Genomic DNA, 23,830 nt, shown 5'->3' on the forward strand with positions numbered 1-23,830 from the left:
GTTTTCAGGTGTTTGGGAAAGAGATCCATTTCTTCCAGAAGAACTGAATGCAGGTGGGGCAGAAAGAAACAGCTGCTGGGATGGTTGTGCTGGGAAATGAGATAGAACAAATAATGTCATCTGTGGATAGGCAAATTCTCATGGTTTCTCATGTGAGAGGGAGACTGCTGGTAATGTGTCCTGCCCAGACCCCGTGTTCTTCCACTGAAGAGAAGTTATCCCTCCTGGGGGGACAGCAGGCTGAAGGGAAAATGTGCTGTACAGATCCCCCCCACTTGGGCACTCTGAGTCTGTTCTTCCTGCCGTGTTGAAATACACAAATTAGCTGGTACTGCATCCCTAGGATACAATAGAAAAGGCTGCTGGCCTCCCAGGCTGCTAGCAAATTCTTCACACACAAATGTTTTATCATCTCAGCAGCAAAATGAATCTTCGTGGCTGCAAAGTCCCATCCCATAGCCCGTATTTTTAATGAAAGCTCCCATGCAACACTGCATTCAATATGGTATTGTCCCTGCACAGACAGTTCACTATCAATACGTAAAATCCAATCATTGGAAGAGAAAAGCTGTGTACCAATCCTGCTTACTGCTGCATTTTTCTGGTTTGCTGCTTGCAGGTTTAATTAAACTTGCTATCATTATTTTGCCAGAAAGTTGGCTTTCCTGGTCTTCTAAATAATAAATACCTAAAACCAGAATGTGAATAAAGCCAACAGATCATTCTCTAATTTCACATTCATTGCAAATATTTAACGTGCTATCTCAGCCTCTAATACAGAGTTTCAAAGACTTCATTTCCCTTCTTGTTAATTCTTGAAGCAGAGAGACTTCTACAAATTGTCGTTCTTCCATTCAGGTTTTCATTTCTATCAAATCTAATTACTGCAGTTTGAAGGAACGTACCTCAAAGCAGCTGTGCAGGGCAGTGTTTGTAATGCAGGTGAAGTTTGAGTTGGCTGCATCAGATCTGCTTCTCTTGGACTCTCAGTCAACTTTGCCTTCAGAATGGGCTTTCTGAATATAACCTTTTTGTCCCTTATTTATGCATGACCTCACCTGGACACTGTATAAGAACATAGCTTTTCCTCTTTCCTCAATTACAGATTCGGAGATAAAATTAGACTGAGAAGAGCAGTCAGAAAACACGTGTAAGTTAGAGCAGCTGAAGTTGGTGTGTTTCAGGAGTAAGGAGTTTTTAACAGTGAAAGGGAGAAGCAGAAATGGGAATAAATCACTGTTGTAAAACTCTCACTCATTTAGTTGGAGAATTGCAGGTAGCTCACAGCATAACCTCCTTACGGGAGAATTCCTCTGTAAATCAGTCGAAGCTTCAGTCATTTCCCACTGTTGGGGTGCCTGAGCTTTGCAGGGATTGTTCACAAAGCAAAGGACAAAGACAAGATGCAGCTCCAAAGAGAAAAACACCCATTTTGCCAGAGGCTGTTCAGCATCACAAAACAGAAACTCCTCGCAGAGCTTTAATGTTCCCCAGTGCATCATCTTCAGTGCTGTCCTCTGAGACTGGCAATGAAAATACTACCATGTACCACTTCTCTCTCCCTCCTGGCTTTCACAGATGTGTGGTCTTTGCTTTTTACATGGATAAACGAATTGCACTTCATGCTCCAGAAGACATTCTTTAACATTTTTCACAAAAGCAGGAGCCTGTCAGCTTCTGTCACGTATTAGCAAGAAACACAAGAGAGAGCGCAGAAAAAGGACTGCAGAATTTGTACAAACAGATGGCATTTCTCTTGCCTGTGCTTCTAAATTAAAATTCTGAGTACAAACCAGGAGTAAAAGTTGACATTTTGTCTCCAGAGAAAAACCTCTTTAAGGCACGTCAGGGTAATAGCACCAAGCAGTCCTGCAAACGACTTCTGGGTCCAGCATAACTGAGAAATTCAGCCTAATAGTACACATAATGCCTTCCTTTCCTGGAGATGCTTGGCTGCCTTATATATTTTGCTGGGGTTTGGGTTGGTTTGTTTTTAGCTCAGAAATGCAGTAACGAGGTGCACCTAACGGAGCATTGGAGCATCTGTGGTTTGGCTGTTTGGGATTTCTTTTTAAAACATGATGAGGAAAAGGAGTCGATGAGTTTATAATTTAGTACATGAGTTCATCTTGGGCCACAATTTGCCATTTAAGGTTCTAGCTAAGAGGCAGCTTTTTACATAGGCTATGGTTCATTACTCTTTTAAGTGACAGAGACATTTTGTATTCTGAAACATGTTTTTTTCATTTACTGCAAAGTGTACAATCACTGCTCGTTGTGGAAGAGAAAATAACCTTAAATTATTTTAAAGGATTTGTTATGAATTTGCCCTCACACTTCAGTTTTTGCTTAGCTTTTGGAGAAGGCAAAGGTCATTCCATCACCTGTCCTCTGCAGCTGGAAGGAGTTGTCAGTTTGCCTCTGTAATTAAGGATTTCACCTGTTAATCACAACCACCCCTCTGCATCTCCATTCTCCTCCTACCTTTAGAAAGGGGTATGTTCTCAAATGTCCATTATTCTTCATTGCTTACAAATTGCTGTTATATTGGATATCTGAACCAGCTTTATAGACGTGATTGGCTGTAATACCTGGTCTTTATCAACTTGCAGACAATCTAAAAGCATTCTGTTTGTGGCTCATTCAGTAAAAATTACTTTTTTTTTTCTTCTGGAAAAAGCAGTAAGAAAGAATGAAATTCTTACGTGATATATTCTGTGGAACCAATGGCAGTTCATTGGATTACGGCTCTCAATATAGCAAAATCCTCTTCACTTTGTAAGTGTTGTGAGCTCAGCTCAGTGTGAGATGCTCTGCAAGTGGAATTGCTCTGAGCAGCACATTGCCTGTTACACAGACTGCCTTTCTGCTCATCCTCTGAAAGCTGCAATTGTCTTTCCCAAAATTTCACAGGCAAAGTGACCGTCTTGTTCCAGGCTGTTGAGAGGAGCAGACTCAGTGCTGCTGGTCGCTGTGGTCTCTCTGTGTGTGCCTAGCTTTACATTTAGGGGTTTGCTCTGACTGTTGGTTTTGTTTGCACTCATCAGAACACCGTGGTCCTCCGTCAGGAACAAACTCTGCCAAGCAGAGCCCAGCTCCTCAGCACCGACCTCTGGGACCAGCACAGAGCAGTGCTTCAAGCACGGACAGGTACAGAGCTTTGGGCTTGAGAAGATGAACTGAGAACAACCAGACAAGCTTGGAATTGCTAAACATTTGCTTCCTTTTGCCTCTCTGTAGGGGAGCTACGGAAGGTGAAGCTGGAAAAGAAGTTTCAAACAGTTACAGGCTTTCGTGGCCTGAGCATAAGCACTTGGCACAACCTGATGCTGGCAGTGCTTCAGGTGTTGGCAGCCGTCATTCACAGACACAGGTAAGCATGCAGAGCCACGCAAAATACATGCTGGGTCATCAGAACACTACAGTGAAATTGTCAGAGTATTCAAAATCAGAATAAGAAAGCATTTCCTTGTCTGCCAGGAGTAGGAACGATGCTTATAAAAAATGCACTGAAGCATTTCATAGGATGTTCTTGCTAATTATTTATATCCATCTGCTTATCGTAGTTGAAAAAAACAAAATCCTTGGAAGAGGGCTTCTGCTGACCCTCTGGAAAAGTTTCTTGAGTAAATGTTATGGCTATCTGAAACTAAGAAGGAAAAATGTTCTTTATGTGTCGACTTAGAAGGAAACCATTACGCCTAATTGTACATGAGCTGTGATTAATTCAGTTTAAATTGTGTTGCATGCATCTCAAGGTGAAGAAGTGTGTGAAATGTTTCTCTAGAGAAGCAAAGATAAGAACCTGGCTGCAGGTCCTCAGCTCTCCATTCTGGTCTCACTTCTTGCACAGAATTCTGGCTGTTTTCCAGTAGAGTTGGAAAGAGGCCCTCGTGGCTTTGGGTTCAGTCTTCGAGGAGGAAAGGAATACAACATGGGTTTATTCATCCTTCGGCTTGCTGAAGATGGACCAGCTGTCAAAGATGGGAGAGTACATGTGAGTTTGTCTTCTCTCATCAATTTGTTAGCATAGAAGTCGTCCTGTTGACATACTGCAGTAGCCTATAGTGGTAACAGACAGTTTCATTCCATGAGTTCAGGATGCCAGCAGGCAGAGCAGCATCTGGGCAGCTGTCCTCTCAGCTCTTACTGTGTAGTGTTAGCAAATGCTCTGGTGCTAGGCTTCTAAAGAGGAAAATACATGGAAAAACTTGAGCCATCCAGAATGAATCATCTGTCTATCCATGTGCTTGAGTTATAGTAATGTAAATGTTCCAGGGTTACGTAGGATACTTGAGGAGCCCAGGCAAGAAATTGCACAGTGGAGCAGAAAGCTGAAAGAAGAGTCACTAAGTTGGTGAATTTATAAAGAATTTTTGTGTGTATATTGTGCTATTGTTGTTCTGTGTGGTATTTGAAGATAAAAGGCTATTTTTCCCAAAGATTAATAAGCTAATTCTTATGTCTTTGTAAGTAATTCACTCCCAAATATTGTAGTAAGAATACGGAATAGTGATAAACATCCTCAAACATGCACAGTTCTCTAAATTCTGGCCTCACTCACCAAACAGACTCCTGTTGCTTTGGTTGGAGAGTCCAGCAGCAGCACTCAGGCTGTTTTCAGACATGCTCTGACTGTACTCTGCTTCACATAGCTGATCTGTGCCACGGCATGGGGTGGTGGGACGTGGGGAATGTCACAGCAAGGCAGTGCTGGAAAAAGAACCATCTCCCACATTCACACCGTCACCTTCATTCATTTCAATGTGACATGAGGTGCTGCTATCTGCAGCACTGTGCCCTGTTGTTGCAGCACACAGGGTACCAGCCCAGCTGTGCAAGTGCTTTTGTTGCCTAGGAGTGATTGTGGCTGCTGAGGGTCGATGCAGTTGTGCCCCTCCGCAGGTTGGGCGCTGGGAGGAGTGGTTCAGAGCCAGAACCCAGGGTGAGACTGTTCCATTTCTCTGTCATTCACTTTGTCCCTCCCCAGCTGTGAAATGCTGTCATTGTGCTGGCTGCATTCTGAAACAAAGAAGAGGAATTTCTCACCCAGTTAATGGCAGCTGAGCATGATGCAAGGCACGTAGCATGGTGCAGAGCGTCCTGTCCTGTCAGATGAGAAACCAGCTGGTGACCTTCTTTGGCAGAGGCAATTTATTTGACAGAGCCCGGGCAGTCTCTTTAAACTGCTAAATGTAGGCACTGGTGACATCCATTGGCTGAGCTGCGAATTGCAAAAGAGGTTTCATGACGCTGAAAAGGTGCTATTTGAGTCTCCTTCTGTCGGTTTGCTAATTAGTGTGCATTGCAGTTAGCTGCCCAGTGCCCAAGGCAGTTGCTCATTGGCCTCAGAGACCTTATTACTGATAACGACATCATGGTGAGCTCTCCTCCTTGGAAAAATAAATCCATTCCTTTATATGACATTTGCTCCGCACTCTTTAGGAAGTGTAGAGAAATGAGCGTTGCCTCCACGATGGGCAGATGCACATTGCCAGGTTTATCAGTAAGCTCCTCTCTAGGATGACCTGGAATGAAAATCTGCAGGGGAACGTGGAAGTACCTGTCTTCCCCTGTATGGAATTTGTGTTTATAGTAAGCTGAGAGCTTCTGAGGAGCTTGCTCAATAGAAGATGTGCACGAAGAACTCTGAACTACCACGGTGCTGTATCGAGTGGGTTGGAGCTCCTGGGATGCTGTTGTTTATTGCTGTGTGGATTTAACATGAGAGGAAGTACAGACACACCTGGCTCTATGTTTTTGTTTGTTTCTAAATGAAAACTTATTTTACGGTGGCTGCAATTCATAAAAACTAACCTGGCTGCTATTTTCTTCTCAGGTCGGTGACCAAATAGTTGAAATTAACGGAGAGCCCACGCAGGGAATCACTCACACGCGAGCCATTGAGCTGATTCAGGCTGGAGGGAACAAAGTTCTGCTGCTGCTGAGACCAGGGACCGGCTTGATACCAGATCACAGTACGTCAGCTCCTGTGCAGTGTCCTTTTGTGGCAGTGGGGAGCAGTCTGTTTACTACAGACACCTCGTGCTTGTTCACTGAAATCGCTCCCAGTCCATTCTAAACTGATGATTTTGAGTCTGATTTAGGATATAATCTAAGATTACGAACCAAAGAGATTAGGCTCTAGCAGCATTTTAAAGCAAAGCACGCTTTGTGTTCTGCCTTGAGTACACATTTTAATCCTTAAACTCTTGATGCTGACACCAAGGTTCTGGTGGTAAATTTCCTAAATTGTAAGGTCACGTTTTGTGATGGAGAGCTTTTCAGTAATGGTAACTAACCATGACTTCAGCCTTTCAAAGGTTTAAAACCCACAGCTTGAACTACCAAACAGTTTGCTGTGTGCAGTCACTTACAGGCAGCAACTGGCGTCTGCTCAAGGCATAAAATCTGCTCAGAAGTTTCTCCATTTCTTTCCACCAGAGAGCTCAAAGATGATTCTTAACATCTTAATGTTCCAAATTGAACGTCACGGTGAATTCAGAGTCCATTAGTGCATGGCACAGAAACAGCCCATCTGTGAACTGCGAGATCTGCTCTGTGCCATCTTGCTCGATTTCTGTCTGGCTTAGTTTGTGTTTCACACTGAATTACTTTGTCGTTAATGGTGAAAGTTAAGTAGAGTCCTCTGAGTTCGGATGAGCTTCTGTTGGTTCTCTTTAAAATCAGCATTTAAAGTTGGTTTCAAAGAAGAGAGGGAGCCATTGTGAGGTCACCTCCAGCTCTCTCCTTACAAACAGCTATTTATGCTTGGTATCATTTCAGCAATGCTAAGCAGTGTTTATTGTGCACCAAGAGGTCAGCACAACAGCTATCTGGAACCACTCCTGGCCCTCTTGTTCATAGAAGTTTCCTAAATCTGACACAGAATCATAGAAATGGCAGAAGGGATCTCCAGAGGCCATCTGGTCCAGCCCTCTGCCAACAGCAGGGCCTGAGATAAGGTCAAGCAACGTAGATCAGATCAGCAGCTGTAGAGAAGGGAACGGTTTTGCTGCCTCTCGTCCTGCTGTTAATCATACATTTCTGATTGAAATCTTTCTTGCTGTACTCTGTGATTTTTGGTATGTAGTTCTGGGCTTTTTCTCTTCCTCCTTCAGGTTTGGCTCCTTCCAGTTTGTGTCCCTACGTGAAACCTGAGCAGCATTAAGGGCTTTCAGTGCTTTTCTTGGGTTTTCCTTAAAGACTTGGTAAATCTGCATGTCTTGTGTTTCATCTCTTTCTATTATTAAAGTGCAAAGCTATGAATAACCTTAACTTCTCATTGTTTTCAGTTTTCTTTTAGAGAAAAAAAAACCAAAAAAAACCTTTTGGTTCATTTGATTTTCCTTTAACAATGTAGGTCAGGAACTAATTTTGCAATTTGGCTGCACTGGCTCTAAAATGTGCTGATATGAGACCACGTCAGTCCTGCAGAGATCGCGCCAGCATTCTGAGCAGAAGCTTTTCCCCAAATCATTTCCTTACGATTGCTGTAGGCTGTAGAACAATGAAATATGAAGCACTGACTAAATAAGACTTAAAGATTATGGCACTACGTGATCTTTTTGTAAAATGGAAGATTTCACATAACAGCCTGGCACCTCCATGGTGTGAATGCATACAGAATGTTTAGTCATCTTTTTTTTTTCCCTCTAATAACTTAGTGAAATCTCTCCCTGTTCACTTCCAGGTGATTGGGATAGTTACAATCCATCTTCGTCAAATGTAATATATGAAGAACAGTCACCGTTATCCTCATCTTCACATTCTGCTTCCCCACCTGAAATGTGTTATTTTCCAGTACCAGGAGAAGCTTTAAGGAAAGTTCAGCTGTCTGAGAAACTGGAACAAGCAAAGAACACTGTGCCTGAAAAGATAAGCACTTTAACTGAAAACCAGTTTGAGATGAAGCCTCCATCTTCTCCCCAGAGAACAAAGAACAGATGGGATCTTCCCTCCAGTACTGGGTTTGAAGTCACAAAAGGTACTTTAGAATTAGGGACCAGAAAAGACAGATCTGCGAGCCAAGAAAAGTTCGGGGCAGCCGAAGGACACCATCCCACAGGATTGCACAGCCCTAGAAAGAGTGATGCTGATAAAACCCACAGCAATCTCCCACGTAAACCCACAGAAACAGGAATGAGCAGTAGTAACAGGAAACAGCATTCCAGTGGAGATCAAGGCGCGTCTGCCAGTCCTCAGAAGCTTCTCAGTAAGGGATGCGCGGAAGTGGTAGGCAGGCTGCAGGAGCATCACGACAGAACTGGTGGTGATAAGACAACTGCTGAACAGCTGAGAGGTGGAAGTGGTAAAACGGGAGTCACGAGGAAAGACACCAAGCAGAAGGTTTCTGGAAAGAAGGAATTGTGGTTTTCAGAGAGAAAATACGCGACGTTGGATGAGGGCAGATTTCCATTCGGTGACTCCAGGAGAAACAGAGCTGAAGATGAAAAAACGAGGAAGTTGAACTCGGGAGAGCCAGGTTCCAGCAGATCCAAAACTTCAAGTCTTTCTGATATTCCACTGCTCTCCATGGAGAAACTGAGAAGGCTGGAAGTGCAGGAGATCGATGTTCTGAACAGCCAACGTGGAGACGGGCACGGGGAGCTGCCCGATGAAACCAAAGATGATGGAATTCCCAAACCTGAAAGCAGTTCTCCAGTCAAGAAGACACCAATAACTCCGGGACCTTGGAGGGTTCCAAGTGCGTGCAAAGTCACCAACACAGCGTGTGAGGCTGAGAAACGGGTCTGACCGATGCTTGTTTTTAGAATTAATTAATCAGGTTTCTAATAACGATCGTTCAGAAGCATTGTTTCTTTTCACAAAGTTGTCGTATTTTTTCCAAAACTGCTCAGAGGGTGGAAAGCATTGGATTCGTTCTGACATTATCTGAGCTGCATGAAGGAACTTTTGGATTGCTGACATGAACTCCTCCATACGCTGCTGTCCCCTCATCCTTTTGGAGGCGGTGTTCTGCTGCTCTCAACCTTGCACTGCTGCGGCTCCCTCAGCTCGTATTGTGAGTTTCTGAACAAAATTATTTAATGCCTATATTGCCAATGTGATCATGACTCACTTCTTGTTCTTGTGCCAAGTTATCTACTGTACCCAGTCAGTCTGATCCTTTTATGTATTCCAGTCACGGAAGAGTCCAGGTTTTGTTGGAAATGGGTGTTTTCTCCAGAGCATGTTGCATGTTTACATAAGGAAATGCTCATCTTCCTCCTGGTCCGGGGAGGAGATGGGTTGAGTCGGTTCTATCGATTCCAGAGCAGCAAATGAGCCACTGATGCTGTTCCAATTGAGCTTTTTCGTAAATTTTTTTATACCTAATATAAAACCATGTAGATAAAAGTTATATTTGACATAATCGATGTTTTGTAATTTTGCTTTTTATGAACACAACAAAATTGCTTTCTTTCGATTCGTGAGGATGCTTACAGTAACTGCTGGCAAACATCTGTCCAGAAAGAGGAGGTTCTGGTTCCTGCTGAACAGCACCGTTCCTTCGGTCCATTTGTGGCACGATGTCCTCCTTGGACCGTCAACATAAACATGGAGTGTGCATTTGTGTTCAGCCTCGTTCTGCTGCTGCATACTGAGAAGTCCCATCTCTTATTATTTATTGCTGCTTCCTAATCGGATTTGCTCTCCCTCTGTAGAGCTAAGAATTGATCCATAGGACAGAACCAACCACATTAACTTCTTAAATGAAGTTCCTGCCTGTGCATATGAGAAGTCTCCCGTATTTTATTTTAAATGTGTGATCTAAGAGTGCTGAATATTAGGATATATGGGGTACACAAGTCCTAATTTCTCTTCTTTGGGCTATAGGACAGATTTTGAGGTCCTGTTGGGGAATATTACAAGCAGAACCCACTGACACCTCAGATCTATAGCTGTAAGTCAGCAGAATGCAGAAACCCACGTGGTTTATATATAGTGGCACTTTCCTTTAATTGGTGCAGAAGAGAAGGTAGTAAAAGCTCATCAACCCAGTGTGCAGAAGGAAAAAGAGGTGCAGAAGGTCAAGGATGACTTACATTAAAATACAAACAGGTTATTTGGAATTGGGGATCTTGTTTTGGCTTTGATATATGTCATGGTTTTTTAAACCTAATGAAGCACGGTGAATCAGTTCTGATGGAAGAGTTGTTTCCAAGTGCAGATGCCCAAACAGCTTTCGGAAGAAACGCTTTGAAAATGAAAGAGGCTTCAAAGCAGATCTGAACTGTGCTCTGCTGCTTCACGTTGGGTGATCCATCGATTTGCTGTGCAGCACATTACCAAACGCTCCACGTTATGGAGCATGACTGTGACAATACTTAATACTTTGCAGTTAGCCGACGTAGATATTAACCATGTACTCTTAACAAGAGAATCTGGTTTGTGTTGAGTTGTATGGACTTGCCCTAACCACCGAGTGCAGTAACAGATCCAGAAGTGTAGCACAGAGATGAATTAGCACCACTGACATTAATTCCCTGACAATTACCCCCATATCTTTTCTATCTATCAATGTGACCTCATTTAGTGTCTGACCTGTGTGTGATTTCTCCTCCCATAGAACTTGTATCTCTACTTACTGTATCGGATGACTTAGCAACGTGGCCTTGGGATGCTAAGCAATGTATGGATGTACTGGGTGTAAATGTTTATATATTGTACAGCACCTTTATACATACTTCTGAGGTTCTGACTAGAGAGAGACCTGTAAATCGCTCATTATTTTTTATATAGATATTAAAAAGAAACTCTAGTTCATGGCCTACTGGTTCTGCACTGTATGAAATAGATTCTTTGTGATGTTCAGTGGTATAATACTTCACCCACAAACATAATACTCTTCTGGAAAACAAATGCAGTTTATTATTGAAAGTTTCCTTGACTTCCTGCTCAGATAACAAATGTTCAACAAAGGTGATACAGTCATGAAGTCATGTAGAAACAGCTGTTGATGAAGAAATACTTGTACTGTAGGTTTATTTGTACATTTTGATATATAAAGTTGTCATTTTCTTTTCCATCTTTCAACCTTTCCTTGTACAGAAAATAGCTATAAACAGTTTACTACCAAAAATTCTTATGCCATCTTGCTTCCTTACATGACAGAATGAAGCCAGGAGGAGGTTGGATTTTGCTTTTCTTCATTACTGATGTAACAGTCAGCAAAACGTAAGGAAAATGCAAGTTTAGCAGATGTCTTTACAACTTCTCTTTCTTTCCTATGCCATTTCTAAACATGGATCTACTTTTAAGTGAGGAAGTCTTTCTCCAATCATCTTCCACTGACGCGATGACCACACCAGGAACTCTTCCTTAAGTATTCCAGTGTAAGGCACTATTGCAGTGCAGAGCTGCAGCAGCTTCTTGGAACACCAAATTCAGCTGTCATGGGAAGAACTTACAGCAGGATGCCCTGTACATGGCACGCTATTACCTGCCCACTGATTAAACACTGAGCTGTCAGAGAGAACAACCATAGCAAAGTAATTTCTTTTAGCTGACAGATGTTTTACCTGTTTGTATTGTAAGGTGGTTCAAACGTAACTTTAACTGTCAGCATTGGGTCAGTGTTCATCCTGTGCAGGTTGCTGTCACTGCATCCCGCAGCAGCAGCCAAAAGCACAATGAAATGCTGAGAAAAGTGCTCTTCAGCACATTCACATTAACGCCTCATCAGTACCATCTGAGCAGTGCTGTGAAGGCAGACACACACAGCCCAGCGTAGCTCCGGTGCTCTCTGAAAATGAGGCGAACACCACCAGGACTGATTTGTTAGGTTATTGCACAGGACCGATTTTTAGAGAAACAAAGCACCTGTAGCAACCACCTGTGTCGTTCCAGTACAAGCTCTAGCATGGCTTTTGTAGCAAGTGATGCTCCACAGTCTGTGCATGCAGTTCCTGCTATCTTCAGTGCGAACTAGTACCAGTATTTGGCTCAATTTATTCTGTTTCACATGTGCATGCCATAGGATGACTTCATAAATTGGACCAGTTTAGTCTATATGTTATGGAACAGTAAAGCAGAGGGACAACTTTCAGTGCATACCTTGAGGCTCTGTTAAAGAAACTGCAGTGACAGACCTCTGTCGTGTGAGAGCAGCCCTGCTTTGTGTCCAAGCCCTCGGTCTGTGCTCTGTCCTTCTGCTGGAGAGGGCTGTGCTGATGGTCAGTCAGTTCATGGTTTAATTTTCCATAACTGAAAAGAGATTCTGAGAATAAGTACTGATCTAAAAGTGGGACTGAAATGCTTTTCATCTACAGGTAAAGCTCATCCATCACCCATCCTGCACTGAGCCCCAATTGTAAAGTGTGAATTCCCTTGGGGGGAATTAAGAGTGGCACAAAAGCAACATCCTGCCCTCTCCTCCCTCCAGGATGTTTCTTCTTCATAGGGGAGTTATACTTACTCTGATATTGAATCCCAGCAGATCACTTATAACACCCGAGACAGCAGAGAGTATTACAACACGTGTTATGTTGTAGATTAATGGGTTCATGGTCAGCCCGTACAGCCTGAATGGTGTGTCCAATTCCTGTCGTGGAGGAAAAAGGGAAAAGAACAAAACACAAATCCCACAGTAGAGTTAGTCCATAGCAGAAGTAATTTTCTGCCTTTTAACTTAACGTTGGCTCTCTGGCACACTCTGCTAACTGTGCACTGCTTCTGTATCACACACAGAAATTCTATGCATTCCAAGCCTCTCTGCTCAAAGGTGTTTTCTAACAGCCATCCAGAATCTGAAAAGTCCCCTTTTTATACTGGCTGTGTGGCAAAAACTTAATGCAAGATTATAGAATTATTCAACGCTATTATATGTGGCTTTTTATGTGTGGCTTTGATACTGCGCTCTTTCTTTTCCAAATGCCTGATCTCCCACTGCCAACAAAAAGCTTCCACATTGGAGCTGCTGAAGAGGAGGTTCAATTTAATGAGGCACTCTGCGCTCATCATACCAGCCTGTCCTCTCACTCATGTAAATCACAGTAAGCCACTGTTAATTGTTTGTAGCATAATTAGCTACGCCAGTCTTGTGTTACTACATCTAATTCCACTGCTATCAAAGCACAGAAAAAAATTCCTTTGTAAAAACTGATTTATCTAATCAAAAGACAATAGAAATGGGAAGAGCAAAAACCACAGCCATGTATCCACTGCCTGCATGAAGTTGAGCAACTTCATGTTGTTAGGGAGATGCACTTTACCTTCAGCAGCTTTGTAGACAGTTTCAAAACATTGTTAACTAGAGACAGCTGTTCTTTCTTGTTTGGTTTCTTCTCCATCTTTAGGTATAAGTTTATCTGTGACAGACATTGCAGACTGGATGTTAACATTCCAGCATTAGTTCCCAACCAATTTCTATCTGAGGGCAGTTACAGTAATTGTTGCAATCTTCCTAAAGAAGTGATACCTCTAAGAGGACTTCAGCAGTGATATATCATCCTTTTCCTATTTAACATGGCTGATGTGTCAGCCCAAAGCCAGAAATAAGTCCAAATCTGAATCTGTGTAAATGTTTACCCCCTTGTCCCTCCCTTGCTGAGTTGTATTACTTTATTACAGTGCAGCACAGGTGTTGTTTCTAGATTTTAAGATTTGATTCTGGCTTTTATGAACCTGGTTTGAAATGGAATACTTAAATCCAAACAAACAAACAAAAAAGGTATAAAGCCAAAAGGAGAACAAGCAGATGGAGCACTGGAGGTACCTGCTCAGTAAGCAAGATGGAAATATTGCTGTATTTCTTGTTGGTTTCAGAGCCCAAGGATGCGAGGCGCAGTAAAAAGAGAAGAAGTGCTGCCTCCCAGATTAAGAACTCCCAGTTGTAAGCTGCGTTCAGAAATGTTTTGTGACCCTTCAGGACCTGTTTGGGGAAGAAAAAAGAATTAAAATCAGTCAGTCACAACAAACATGCAAAAGCCTTGCCTGTGCAGCTCTTCAGAACAGCTGTCCACGTTCTATAGCAACACTTTTGCCCTTGAAGTGTAATTCATTCATGCAGCTTGGTGAAAGTTCAAAGCCTTGTTTATAACCCCTAAATTTGTTCATTTTCTTTCTGACGAGAAAAGAAAGTGTTAACCTGAAAGTCTGTTCTTCCTCTTTCCTCCCTTTACCCAATTAGCTGGTAGGTAAATGTCTTTCCCTTCACATGTGTTTGTTCTGCTGGCAGTGTTAAACCACCCCAGCTCATTCTGCCTTTCCTAGGAGTACACATACACCTCAGGTCTATTTGAGCAGGGCTGGGATTGTCATTCCTTCCTCCAGTGACTGTGGCTTGCAGAAGCAATCCCAGATACTGATAGCAGATCCTTACTGCTCTCACCACTGCACCTTCAGAACTTTCCTCTTGTTAAAGTAACTGATGCATAGCTCTAACACTATTTACTATGACAGAAGGTTTAGTGAAGGACTAAAAGGTGTTATAAACAGTTATTGAGTTGTTCTTGAATAACAGGTTAAAGAGGCTGTTGCACTCAGCTCTCCTAAATAAAACACCCTGGGAACATTTGAGTCTTACCTGGGCACAGCATATGAAAGCAATTGAAAGAGCCAGTAAGAAGATGGATGACACAACAACATCCACGGAGCGCTGCGGGCCTCGCCTCTGCAGGAACAAAGACACAGCACTGGGTCTAAGGGTTGGATCCGGTCTGTAGAGATGCATACCCAGAACCTTTGCTTATGCTGACTGTAATAACCAACTGCATCCATCCTGGGTCAGAACTCACCTTTAGATAGGAACGAAGAGATAACCAGATCTTAATGTTTTCTACCTTCTTGAGTCTGAAGTGAGGAATTTCGTATTTCCTGGCTTTCCGAGCCGATGTGATGTGACTGAAAAGCTTGGCAAACAAAAACCTCTGCAGATGATAAGCAAAAAACATACACACACACAAACATAAATGAGTCGAAAAGAGAAACAACATTGCTTGGGACTGTTAAGTGGTAATGGGCAGAAAAGCTCAGCTTAGGGCAACCCGGGAAGGCCCAACTGCAGGGCCTCACTGTGCAGCCCCACAGGTGGTATTCCTGTGTGTGGCAGAGGTAGAGCTGCTGTTGCTATGCAGAAAGAGCCACAAAGCTCTTGTTGAACCAATAAATGACACCATTCTTTCCAGCATGCAGCACTTAGAACAAGTTTGACAGAGCTGACTGCAATGCAGCCTGCTATCTAATTCTCCTCCTCAGAACAGGACAGCTAAGTAGGCTTTCTCCTAAGCAGAAAGCATATTGACAGGTTTATGGCTGATTAATACAGGTCTAACCAGACTCATCTACTTAAGTTGGTACAATTCCTGCTCCGGGGCTCATGAGGCATTTTAGGTTCGATGCATTTAAACATACCTGTTTGTATGTTCTCTCAGCAACACACATCATAAAGAAAAACATCCAGGTCAAGCAAAGCCGTTCAAGGAAGTTGATTGTAGACAAAACAATGACAGGGATGCTAGCAGGTGCTCCACAGAAGATGTGCAAAAGCTCCTTCAGAGAAATGGAGCACAACTGCTCCATGTTATCAGTGTGAAAGAGTCTGTAGAGGAATGGTAGGAACGCTAATCCGATGGTGATGACGTTTCCCAACATCTGATACCCCACTCCCTGCTGGTAGGCATTAACCTGGCAAGCAGGAACAGAAACATCACCGTCAGTTGGGCTTTTTGCACGGTGCTATGGCTGCATTCAATCAAGCACTCAGTTCCCAATCCCTCAAAGGACATAGCCTAAAATAATTCCACCCATTTCAGTCCAAACTGAACAAAACAGACCTGGTAAATTTTGGTTTATGCAATTCTTATGTGCATTTGGGACACAGTTACACTTGCAGCTGGGGGAGGAGCTGATTTTATACTGCACACAGTATTTGCAGCTGTAGCTGTTCACAGTTCTGGTTGTTTTTCAGAAATTGCACTGCTTTGCAGCCCTCTCACCCTGCTCATGATGATCCCACTGATCTCCAGCACAGACATGTCCACCTTCTTACAGTCATTCCCTTCCCAGATCAGTGCGCTCACTTTTGCAGATTCTGGACTTGTATTCTGTAGCCACAGCAAATGGTTCTATGAAAGAGAAAAGAATGCAATGGGCACATAATGCATTTCTGCCCCTCTACTAAATTATACCTTTTCCTATCAAGTATTCAGATTGAAAGGAAATTTTAAATTTGTCTTTGGGATTAGCAGTGATCTCAGTAATAGTGGGGGAGTTGTTCATGGATTCCATTTAGATCATTCCACTCTTCTGTGTGATGAGCACAGCTGTCAGAACGGGCTCATCCAGCAGCAGGCTCCTTGCTTACATTATACCACCAGCATTCAGCTGTGTCTTCTGTTTTCTTTGGGCAGGATGTAGGGAAGGGAGAGAGCTGAGACGGGAGGTTTAGGCTGGATATGAGGAGGAAGGTTTTCCCCCAGAGGGTGGTGACGCACTGAACAGGTTGCCCAAGGAGGCTGTGGGTGCCCCATCCCTGCAGGCATTCAAGGCCAGGCTGGATGTGGCTCTGGGCAGCCTGGTCTGCTGGTTGGCGACCCTGCACATAGCAGGGGGTTGGAACTGATGAGCATTGTGGTCCTTTCCAACCCAGGCCATTCTATGATTCTAAGCTGCGCGAACTGAAGGAAAAAAACTAAGAATCTTTCACAGTGTTCTAATTGCAGCACACAAAATCAACAAACCTGCTGAAAAACGTCTTCCTTCAGGTCCCTCCTGCTGCCTTTCATGGTCTCCTCCTCGCTGTCGCTGGTGCAGGACGAGCGGCACTCCGGCCCATGCAGCAGATCATCCCAAAGCATGTCTTCTGTCTCCGAGTCATGCCGTGTGCTCTCGGAGTCTCTCCGGGTCACACTACAGCTCCGGGACCCCACATTCATGCATGACCTCGAGTCCTTTGAAATCAAATAAAACTTACACAGAACAGCTCCATTGTGCGTACCACCTCCACAGCAATCAGTGAAATGAGCTTCCATGGGGCAACTGGGAACTGACAGCCCCCGATGCAAACTGAGGTGGGAGCCCTTAAAGGCAACGTTAGCAATAGTTTCTGTGCGCAGTATTTCTAAGTGGGAAGTCCCATGGATAGCGTTGGTTCTCCATCTCCATTCTCAACATTTCAAAATAAACACTGACTCATTCATTCAAATGCAAAGGTTTTCTGGCTTCATTTCAAAAAATCTGAACTTAAGAGCATGAAGGCCACAATCCAACACTGCCTCCCTAAAAACAAGTCTTTAGCACGGGCAGTTGGAGACAGCTTGGATCATGCTGTGCTGCCAATGCAGTGATTTTCTGTTAAACAGAACAGAATGCTCACAGTTGTGAACAAAGTCCACAAAACTGCAAATGGGCAGGGAGAGAGGTCACACATGCATGAGAATGATGAAGCACTATCATTGAATCACAAAGCATTCTGATGGGAGAGATACACCTGTGCTGGTCAGGGTCAGTATAGACTGTCTCTTGAACTTATGACTATACCTGATTATATAATGTGGATTCGAGTTCAGATTCCGCGACGCTGTCAGAATCTCTGACACCTCTGAGTGCTTGCCTGACCTGCTGAAAACAAAGGAAAAACAGCCCATGATCCATAGCAGAAAATTGTGTGGAAAACAACATTAATTCAACATGAGTACCTGTGAGACAGCCTGGTTCAGAGAGACAGGGCGCTGCTTTTTCTTCTCTTCATAGCTGTTGTCACTGGAAGCCCCTTCTACATGCTGCCGTAACAAGAGCCTTTCTGCCACTGCTTCAGCATCCTCCTCGCTTGAAAGCTCGTCAGATACACCATCTCTGTTGGTGCAGTCATCCTAGAAATACAGCAGTCAAAATAAGACAAAAGCACCAATGAACAACCAACCTGAGCTGCATCAAACCAAAGCTTCCAGGCTAGTGCTGCTACTGTACACAGTAACCTGCTTACTGCCAAAGCCAGCAGGTAACGTCCGCAGAACACAACACAGCATCACAGAAACATGAATTACAACTCAGTACCCTCAGCCCTGCCTTGCTGTAGGGATAATGAGAGCAATCCTTGTGTTGGAGTTGGGGCAGAGACAGCAGCAGGGAAGAGGGAGAGGCAGAGAGAGCTCTTCCAGCAACCTTAAGCCCAGAAACAAATGTGTCCACAAACTGGCGCAGAGCAGACCTGCAACCATGAGATGTCTGTGTACACCCACCTCTGTTCCTCTCCAAACACAGAGTTGGGATGGCACAGTGCTGCGGTGTTCTGCACACAGTTATGTTCTTCCTATGAGTTACCACCTTACTGACCCAGAGGAGCCTCAAAAGTGACTCCACAAAGCTTTCCACGTTAGAGCTTTAAGTGGGGATCGCAGCGCCTTAAAGCGGTCCGCTCTTTCTTTTCCTACCTCCAACCCCCAAGGAGGAACTGTCTGCCATGCAAACATTTCACAGAAATCACAAATTGCCAAAAGTAGTTCTTTTTAATCATTATCTGTATTCCTTAACTGAGCAGCTATTGGTCACAAGTTTCTGTAACTAAATAAGGACTTGAGTAAAAAAGACCTTTTCCACTGTAAGTGTTTAACACCTTTGATTACTGTAACAGACAGAGGAAAAGGTGCTTAGAGGGAAGGATTAGCACCATGGCAACAGTTCAGTCCAGAGGTGGAAAGGTTTTTTTAGGTTTCCTATACGCAAGCAGAGTTGCAGAGAAAGAGAGCAGCATGTATTAGAACCATCCTTACACTTAATATCAACAGACCTTTGGGTACACACAGAATACAGTGAAATTTGCCACTTAAAATGGATCTTTTTGGGATGGTACCTGATGGCTCTTCTCCACATTGGAAAGTTTATTTTTCTCTTTGAAGTGCAGCAGCCTGTGCTCGGACCTGCCATGTCTGTGCTTAATGACATTATTCACAGCACTCACACCGTGTTCTGTCTCAGTTCCTTTCTCAGCCACCAACGTTGTGTTTCTGACCCTGGGCGAGGAAATAAAATCACATCTTTGCATCAGAGAAAGGCTCTGAGGGAAACATCAAGGTCTCTCATTTGCCACGAAGGGCGTTTGCTATGGGAATACAGAGCTGCCTCCTGCTGGCAGCTCTCCACGGCCTGATTCTGGCAGGGCTCGGGGACATCAGTGACAGTGTGACTCCACCTTCATTTTCCAAATATCAAATAGTTCACGCAGTGTGGTTACAAACACACAGAGCAGGGGCAGATCGCTCACCTCCTCCGGAAGAGAATGCCAAATAAAGTGGTGAGCGCGGATGCGGATTCCGCCTGCTGTTCTGTGCTGGCTCTGTCAGGAGGAGACCAACTGTTCCCATCAACACCCACAGATCTGCGTAATTTCCTGATTAGAAAGAATAAAAGGAGAATGTGTATCACAGAGTAGTTTCAGGTCTGTGTTCAAAGATCTCCTACGGGAGCTGTTTTACAGGAGTCATGCAGACAGAAGGCACGCTTCTAAATAGAGTAAGTTTAGCTTGCATTAACAGAAGTTACATATGCATTCATTGGACATCAGTACCATCAGGAAGGGAACTGAAAAGCAGGCAGCAGAAAAAATCTAGATTGTCTTTTCCAAAGAAATCTAATGGAGGCAGAAGTCTAACTACATCCCTTATGCTGTGTTCCAATACATCCCATCAGCATTTTCACTGAGACATCTAACAGTTAAATACCTCATAGCTGACCTGTAACATCTCCTACAGGAGCAAAGACAACTGCCAACAATGACTGCACCACAACCATATCCCATATCCTTCACTCATTTGCCCTGTCTTGATACACACCAGCAATTGGGGCAGTTAGCACCAAAGGAGGACACCAACCAGTTATGCAGAATGCTGAGGATGTTTTTTTTATATAGAATGCCCTCCTGTGGCCACAGATAAAACTTCTATTAAAGAGCCACCTTAGGAAGAGAAGGGCCAACTGCTACCCGAAGCAGACCTACCCCAGCCTGGTATCCTTATTGCTTTTGTTTTCATTATAAGAAGACGAGATGCAAGACAGATAAGCACTGGAATGGGCTCCCCAGGGAAGTGCTGAGTCACCATCCCTGGATGTGTTTAAAATCCATCTGGCTGTGGTGCTCAGGGACATGATTTAGCTGTTAGAGTTAGGGTAGTATGGTTAGGTCGTGGTTGGACTCGATGATCTTTAAGTCTTTTCCAACCTGAGTGATTCTATGATTCCATAAATGCTATTCACATCTAAACAGAAGACATTTACCCGCTAACTTCTACCATGAGCAATTCACCGTATGCTCCCATCCCAACAAATAAACCCATTACCTCTCTCACCTCCTCCTCCTGCTGAGGCCGTTGTTTCCTGATGTTTTGTTCATCTGGGTGGACACTATTTGGCAGTGAACAGTTCCCATCAGTAACATAAGGCACATCGGTCCCATGACTTCACTTGCGTTCACAACAGGCATCACGAAATACAACACAACTGCTATGACTGAAAAGGACAAAAACTTATCAAATGCAGAAATGAGCAGCGTGGCCTCATTTCTACATCCATCTCAATGAGTTATTTTTCACTCTGCTTTCTAACTTCAGCCAATATTGTGCCACACATCTCGTTAGGCCTTATTCCACAAAGCAGCCTTCCCAAAACAGGACGAGAAAGCACAAAGAAGGAAATTAAAAACACATCTGAAATAAACGTGGGTGCTCTGAAATGCGTCCCATGAAGGGCCAACTCATCACTGCTGGTAGATGACGTTCCACATCTGTTCAGAACAGCACAGTGACACAACGAGGGTTGATATGAGAGGTCTGAGCTGCAAATCTTTGTATCGGAAGGGCTCCTGAGCACTTCTTCAATGGTGGGGAGCAGAAACGCATCCATGGGGCAAATACTGGACAAGTAAGTGCCAAATAGAGGGGGGTGCCTGGGTACAACGTGAGCAAAACGTAAAGCTCTGCTCATCTCAGTGCCCACTGCCTCCCAGTGCCCTCCTGCATGTGGCACTGAAGCGCTCACAGCTCACACCACGGCACGCACTGACTGCAGTGCCGGGGAAGGACGGCTGAGCAGCACAGCTGCAGTCCCCGTGTCAGCAGACAAAGGGACTCCAGGCAGCACCCTTAGCCTTTCTATTGCAGACTATGAAAGAGTACAACGTTACCGGAGAAGAAAAGCCCGCAGCACGGATGCTGCCGCTCCTCACCCTGCATAACGTAGAGCACCAGGAGCCACGTGAAAATGCGCTGGGACGTCACCTGGATCCACCACTGACTGAACAGCGGGAAGAACACAACCCTCACGATTCCCTTCCGAGTTAACGACGTCCAGGGGATCTCAGGCTTAGCTTTGGCAAACGTAGAACCTCGAAGGAGACACAAACCACCCCGTGCCGGCGAACTGCAGCAACTCCCCCGCGGGCCGCTTCCCCTCCGGCCAAAGCCAACCGCCGCAGCCCTGAGGAGCCGTTCCGCCTCCGCCGCCCGCACCTTATCGCGCCCAGCGCCTGCCGGGCCGCCCCGCCCGCACCGGCTCCCCCTCAACCTCACCCTCCCCCCCCGGCACCTCGGATCAGATCCACGTCGATCAGGTCGGCCTGGATGTGGCCCTTCCTTTTCGGCTTGCTCTTGAAGCCCTACAAAAGCCGGGAACAAAGAGCCGTGAGCCGCGCGGGCCTCAGCGCGGCGCCGCGCCGGGAGAGCGGGGAACGTTACCTTCATCTCCGTCTGCTCGATCGCCTTCTCCCATATCTGCTGATCGTAGGCCCCGACCTGAGGGGGGAAGAGGCTGAGCGCTCGGCCGGGCCCGCACCCGCAGCGCCCCGCAGCGCCCTCACCTTCTTCTGGTACCAGGAGATCGCGTCCCGCTCGCGGGCAGCCATGCGGCTCCGGCCGCCCTCAGCCCGGCTCAGCCCACCCCGGCCCGCCCAGCCCGGCCCGCCCCGCTCCCCCCGGAGCCGCGGTTACCGCCCGCCCCGCCGCCCCGCCCCGCCCGCAGCGCCGTCCCCGCGCCCAACAGTAAAGACGCGGCCAAACGGTAAAGGACAAAAATCAGACTTTGTTTATTAAAAAAATACTTTTTACAGGGAGGAAAAAAAAAATGTCTATGCATTCCGTTGGACTATTTTACAAAGAAACAGCTCGGACACGGGTACAGTCAGCTACCGAAAGAAATGCACCGCGGTAAGGATTATTCACAGAGAGGCTTTAGAGCTTTACCTGCGTACACGACGTATTGTAAAAACCTCTGTAAAACACTCGCTAAATGTCAATAAATATGCTAAGGCCGCACAAAGCAAACAGCCTTCCAGGCAATGGGACGCGTCCTCTGTCAGCAAAGGCCTCATAAATTAACCACAGAAAACCGTAGCTGCCAATCAAACCCAAATCACAAAACAGCAACACGGAAACGGCTACACACGTTGTACAGAGAAACCAGAAGCGCTGGAAGTTCTTTAAACTATTCGAGAGTGCCACAGTGGGTCGCCTTCTCTGTGCCATGTGCTATTGCCCCCATAAAGCCTGGGAAATGGGGAGCTGGGGGCTCCATCCCTCCATTGATTGGCACGTGAAACCAGCGGGCCGTGCCAGGTGATGGATGGGAACTTCTGCCCATGGTAGAAGCTCTGACAGTTCTGTCCCCCAGAGCTGAACTGTAAGGGGTGAGGAGAGCTGACAGAGCACAGAACACAGCCCTTTTTTTCTGTATGGTGACAGCTACACCTATGAAGAGAACCAATAAATCCCCTGAGAACACTGCACTGAGTGTCCCACCTTCCCAAAGAGGCCGTGTCAGATGTGCACAGAGACCAAAGCGCATCTAAAGGAGAGAACGGAGCTCACCGGAACCTCGCCTGCGTTCTGCTATCACTTCTGGCACAGCTCCCTCCCATGCTTCACATCCAGGTCCGAGGACATACTTAAATGTGCTATTAGATAGATGTTATCAGTAACTGAACATGGAGAGAGCACGACACTATGGGGCACATCCCTCCAACCAAAGACATCCCAGAACATCTGTGCTATTTCAGGCAGCGCTCACAGGTTCCACTACAGCAGTTCTAAAAGCAACATAAGCCACTCTCATCTTCTGCCTTAATCCATTTAAAAAACACCATTAGAATTTACACAAAGGATTCCCAAATTGATTTCCCTTCATCCTGCCTCAAACACAAAGCAGAAGGTCAGTGTGTGAGGGCCTCTTAATCTGTGTTACCGGGCCTTTGAAGGTACGTTTGTGGGATCATTGGGGTACCTGCAGCTCTGTCAGCTCCTGAGCAGAGCAGCTCCTCATTGCATTGCTCTGCTGACACGACCAGAACAGCACACGTGAGAAGGAAAACGGGCACTTGGAAGACTAGCAGACTTCTTAAAAGGAAAGAACGCCCTCAGGTGATGCGATCTTCAGACGTGAAGGATGAACTGAAACCACTATTGCCTGTGAGGAATTTTACTTTGCACAACCCTTAAAGCTATGAAATTCCTCTCAACATAAGAAGTGGAAAAAAAAAACCCACCAGAGAACAGACAGCTCGTTAACGAACCGGTCCGGATGATCTAGGATTTCTGCTAAGATTAAATTACACCCCTGCATGAATCACATTTTATCATAAAAGCTTTCCATTCTAACACCTTATTTACACAGATTACTAAACGAGTCACTACCACTTCAATCTGTAAATTAGTTTTAAATTGAAATATTTCCTAGTCCTCATTTCTGTACCGAAGACAATACATACATACACATAAGGAGTAATACAGGCTCTAACTAATCACTGCAGTATCATCTGATGATTTTTTTTTTCTATCAGTTTAAAATAGTGACCTCTACACTGAGGTGCTAATATGTATATAAAAGCCTACACAAACAATAT

General features: G+C 44.9%; 2 protein-coding genes across 7 annotated transcripts in view; one reads left to right on the forward strand and one right to left on the reverse strand.

The window, feature by feature from the left end:
- Positions 1-11,086, forward strand: part of MAGI3 (membrane associated guanylate kinase, WW and PDZ domain containing 3) — a 51,413-nt gene extending 40,327 nt beyond the window's left edge. Inside the window, 6 exon segments of one of the 3 annotated variants that reach the window (NM_001012697.1) lie at positions 3,048-3,150; positions 3,241-3,373; positions 3,854-3,997; positions 5,840-5,978; positions 7,122-7,211; positions 7,694-11,086. In NM_001012697.1, coding sequence (NP_001012715.1) covers positions 3,048-3,150; positions 3,241-3,373; positions 3,854-3,997; positions 5,840-5,978; positions 7,122-7,171 — 569 coding nt within the window. In that variant the 3' untranslated portion in view covers positions 7,172-7,211; positions 7,694-11,086. 3 annotated transcript variants of the gene reach the window in all.
- PHTF1 (putative homeodomain transcription factor 1) lies at positions 10,853-21,876 on the reverse strand. 4 transcript variants are annotated; one of them, XR_005841901.2, is made up of 19 exons: positions 21,794-21,876; positions 21,672-21,728; positions 21,523-21,592; positions 21,164-21,322; positions 20,289-20,448; positions 19,208-19,333; positions 18,797-18,956; positions 17,643-17,816; positions 17,485-17,565; positions 16,686-16,895; positions 15,942-16,070; positions 15,358-15,630; positions 14,742-14,873; positions 14,531-14,617; positions 13,721-13,876; positions 13,218-13,313; positions 12,422-12,547; positions 12,061-12,210; positions 10,853-11,394 (listed from the first exon to the last, which is right to left on the reverse strand). XR_005841901.2 is itself a non-coding variant. In XM_418005.8 (18 exons), the coding sequence occupies exons 1-18, from the start codon at positions 21,836-21,838 to the stop codon at positions 12,190-12,192; spliced, it is 2,259 nt and encodes a 752-aa protein (XP_418005.3). In that variant the 5' UTR covers positions 21,839-21,876; the 3' UTR covers positions 10,853-12,189. The 4 variants fall into 4 exon arrangements, 2 of the variants coding, with proteins under 2 accessions (XP_418005.3, XP_004935055.1); XR_005841902.2 differs by having other exon boundaries at positions 10,853-11,469; XM_418005.8 differs by having other exon boundaries at positions 10,853-12,210; positions 17,485-17,562.
- Positions 21,877-23,830: the final 1,954 nt, after the last annotated feature.

This window comes from Gallus gallus, chromosome 26, assembly GCF_016699485.2.
Source record: "Gallus gallus isolate bGalGal1 chromosome 26, bGalGal1.mat.broiler.GRCg7b, whole genome shotgun sequence".
Lineage (NCBI taxonomy): Eukaryota > Metazoa > Chordata > Aves > Galliformes > Phasianidae > Gallus > Gallus gallus.

What these genes read in the sequence shown, in the direction of transcription:
- PHTF1 (XM_004934998.5), bottom strand. Translation starts at nt 21,838, where the DNA reads ATGGCTGCCCGCGAGCGGGACGCGATCTCCTGGTACCAGAAGAAG. An exon ending in GGCCTCAGCAGGAGGAGGAG is followed by an intron (nt 19,334 to 20,288) that starts GTGAGAGAGGTA and finishes CTTTCTAATCAG; the next exon opens with GAAATTACGCAGATCTGTGG. An exon ending in AATCCACATTATATAATCAG is followed by an intron (nt 16,896 to 17,484) that starts GTATAGTCATAA and finishes TTGATTTCAAAG; the next exon opens with GACTCGAGGTCATGCATGAA.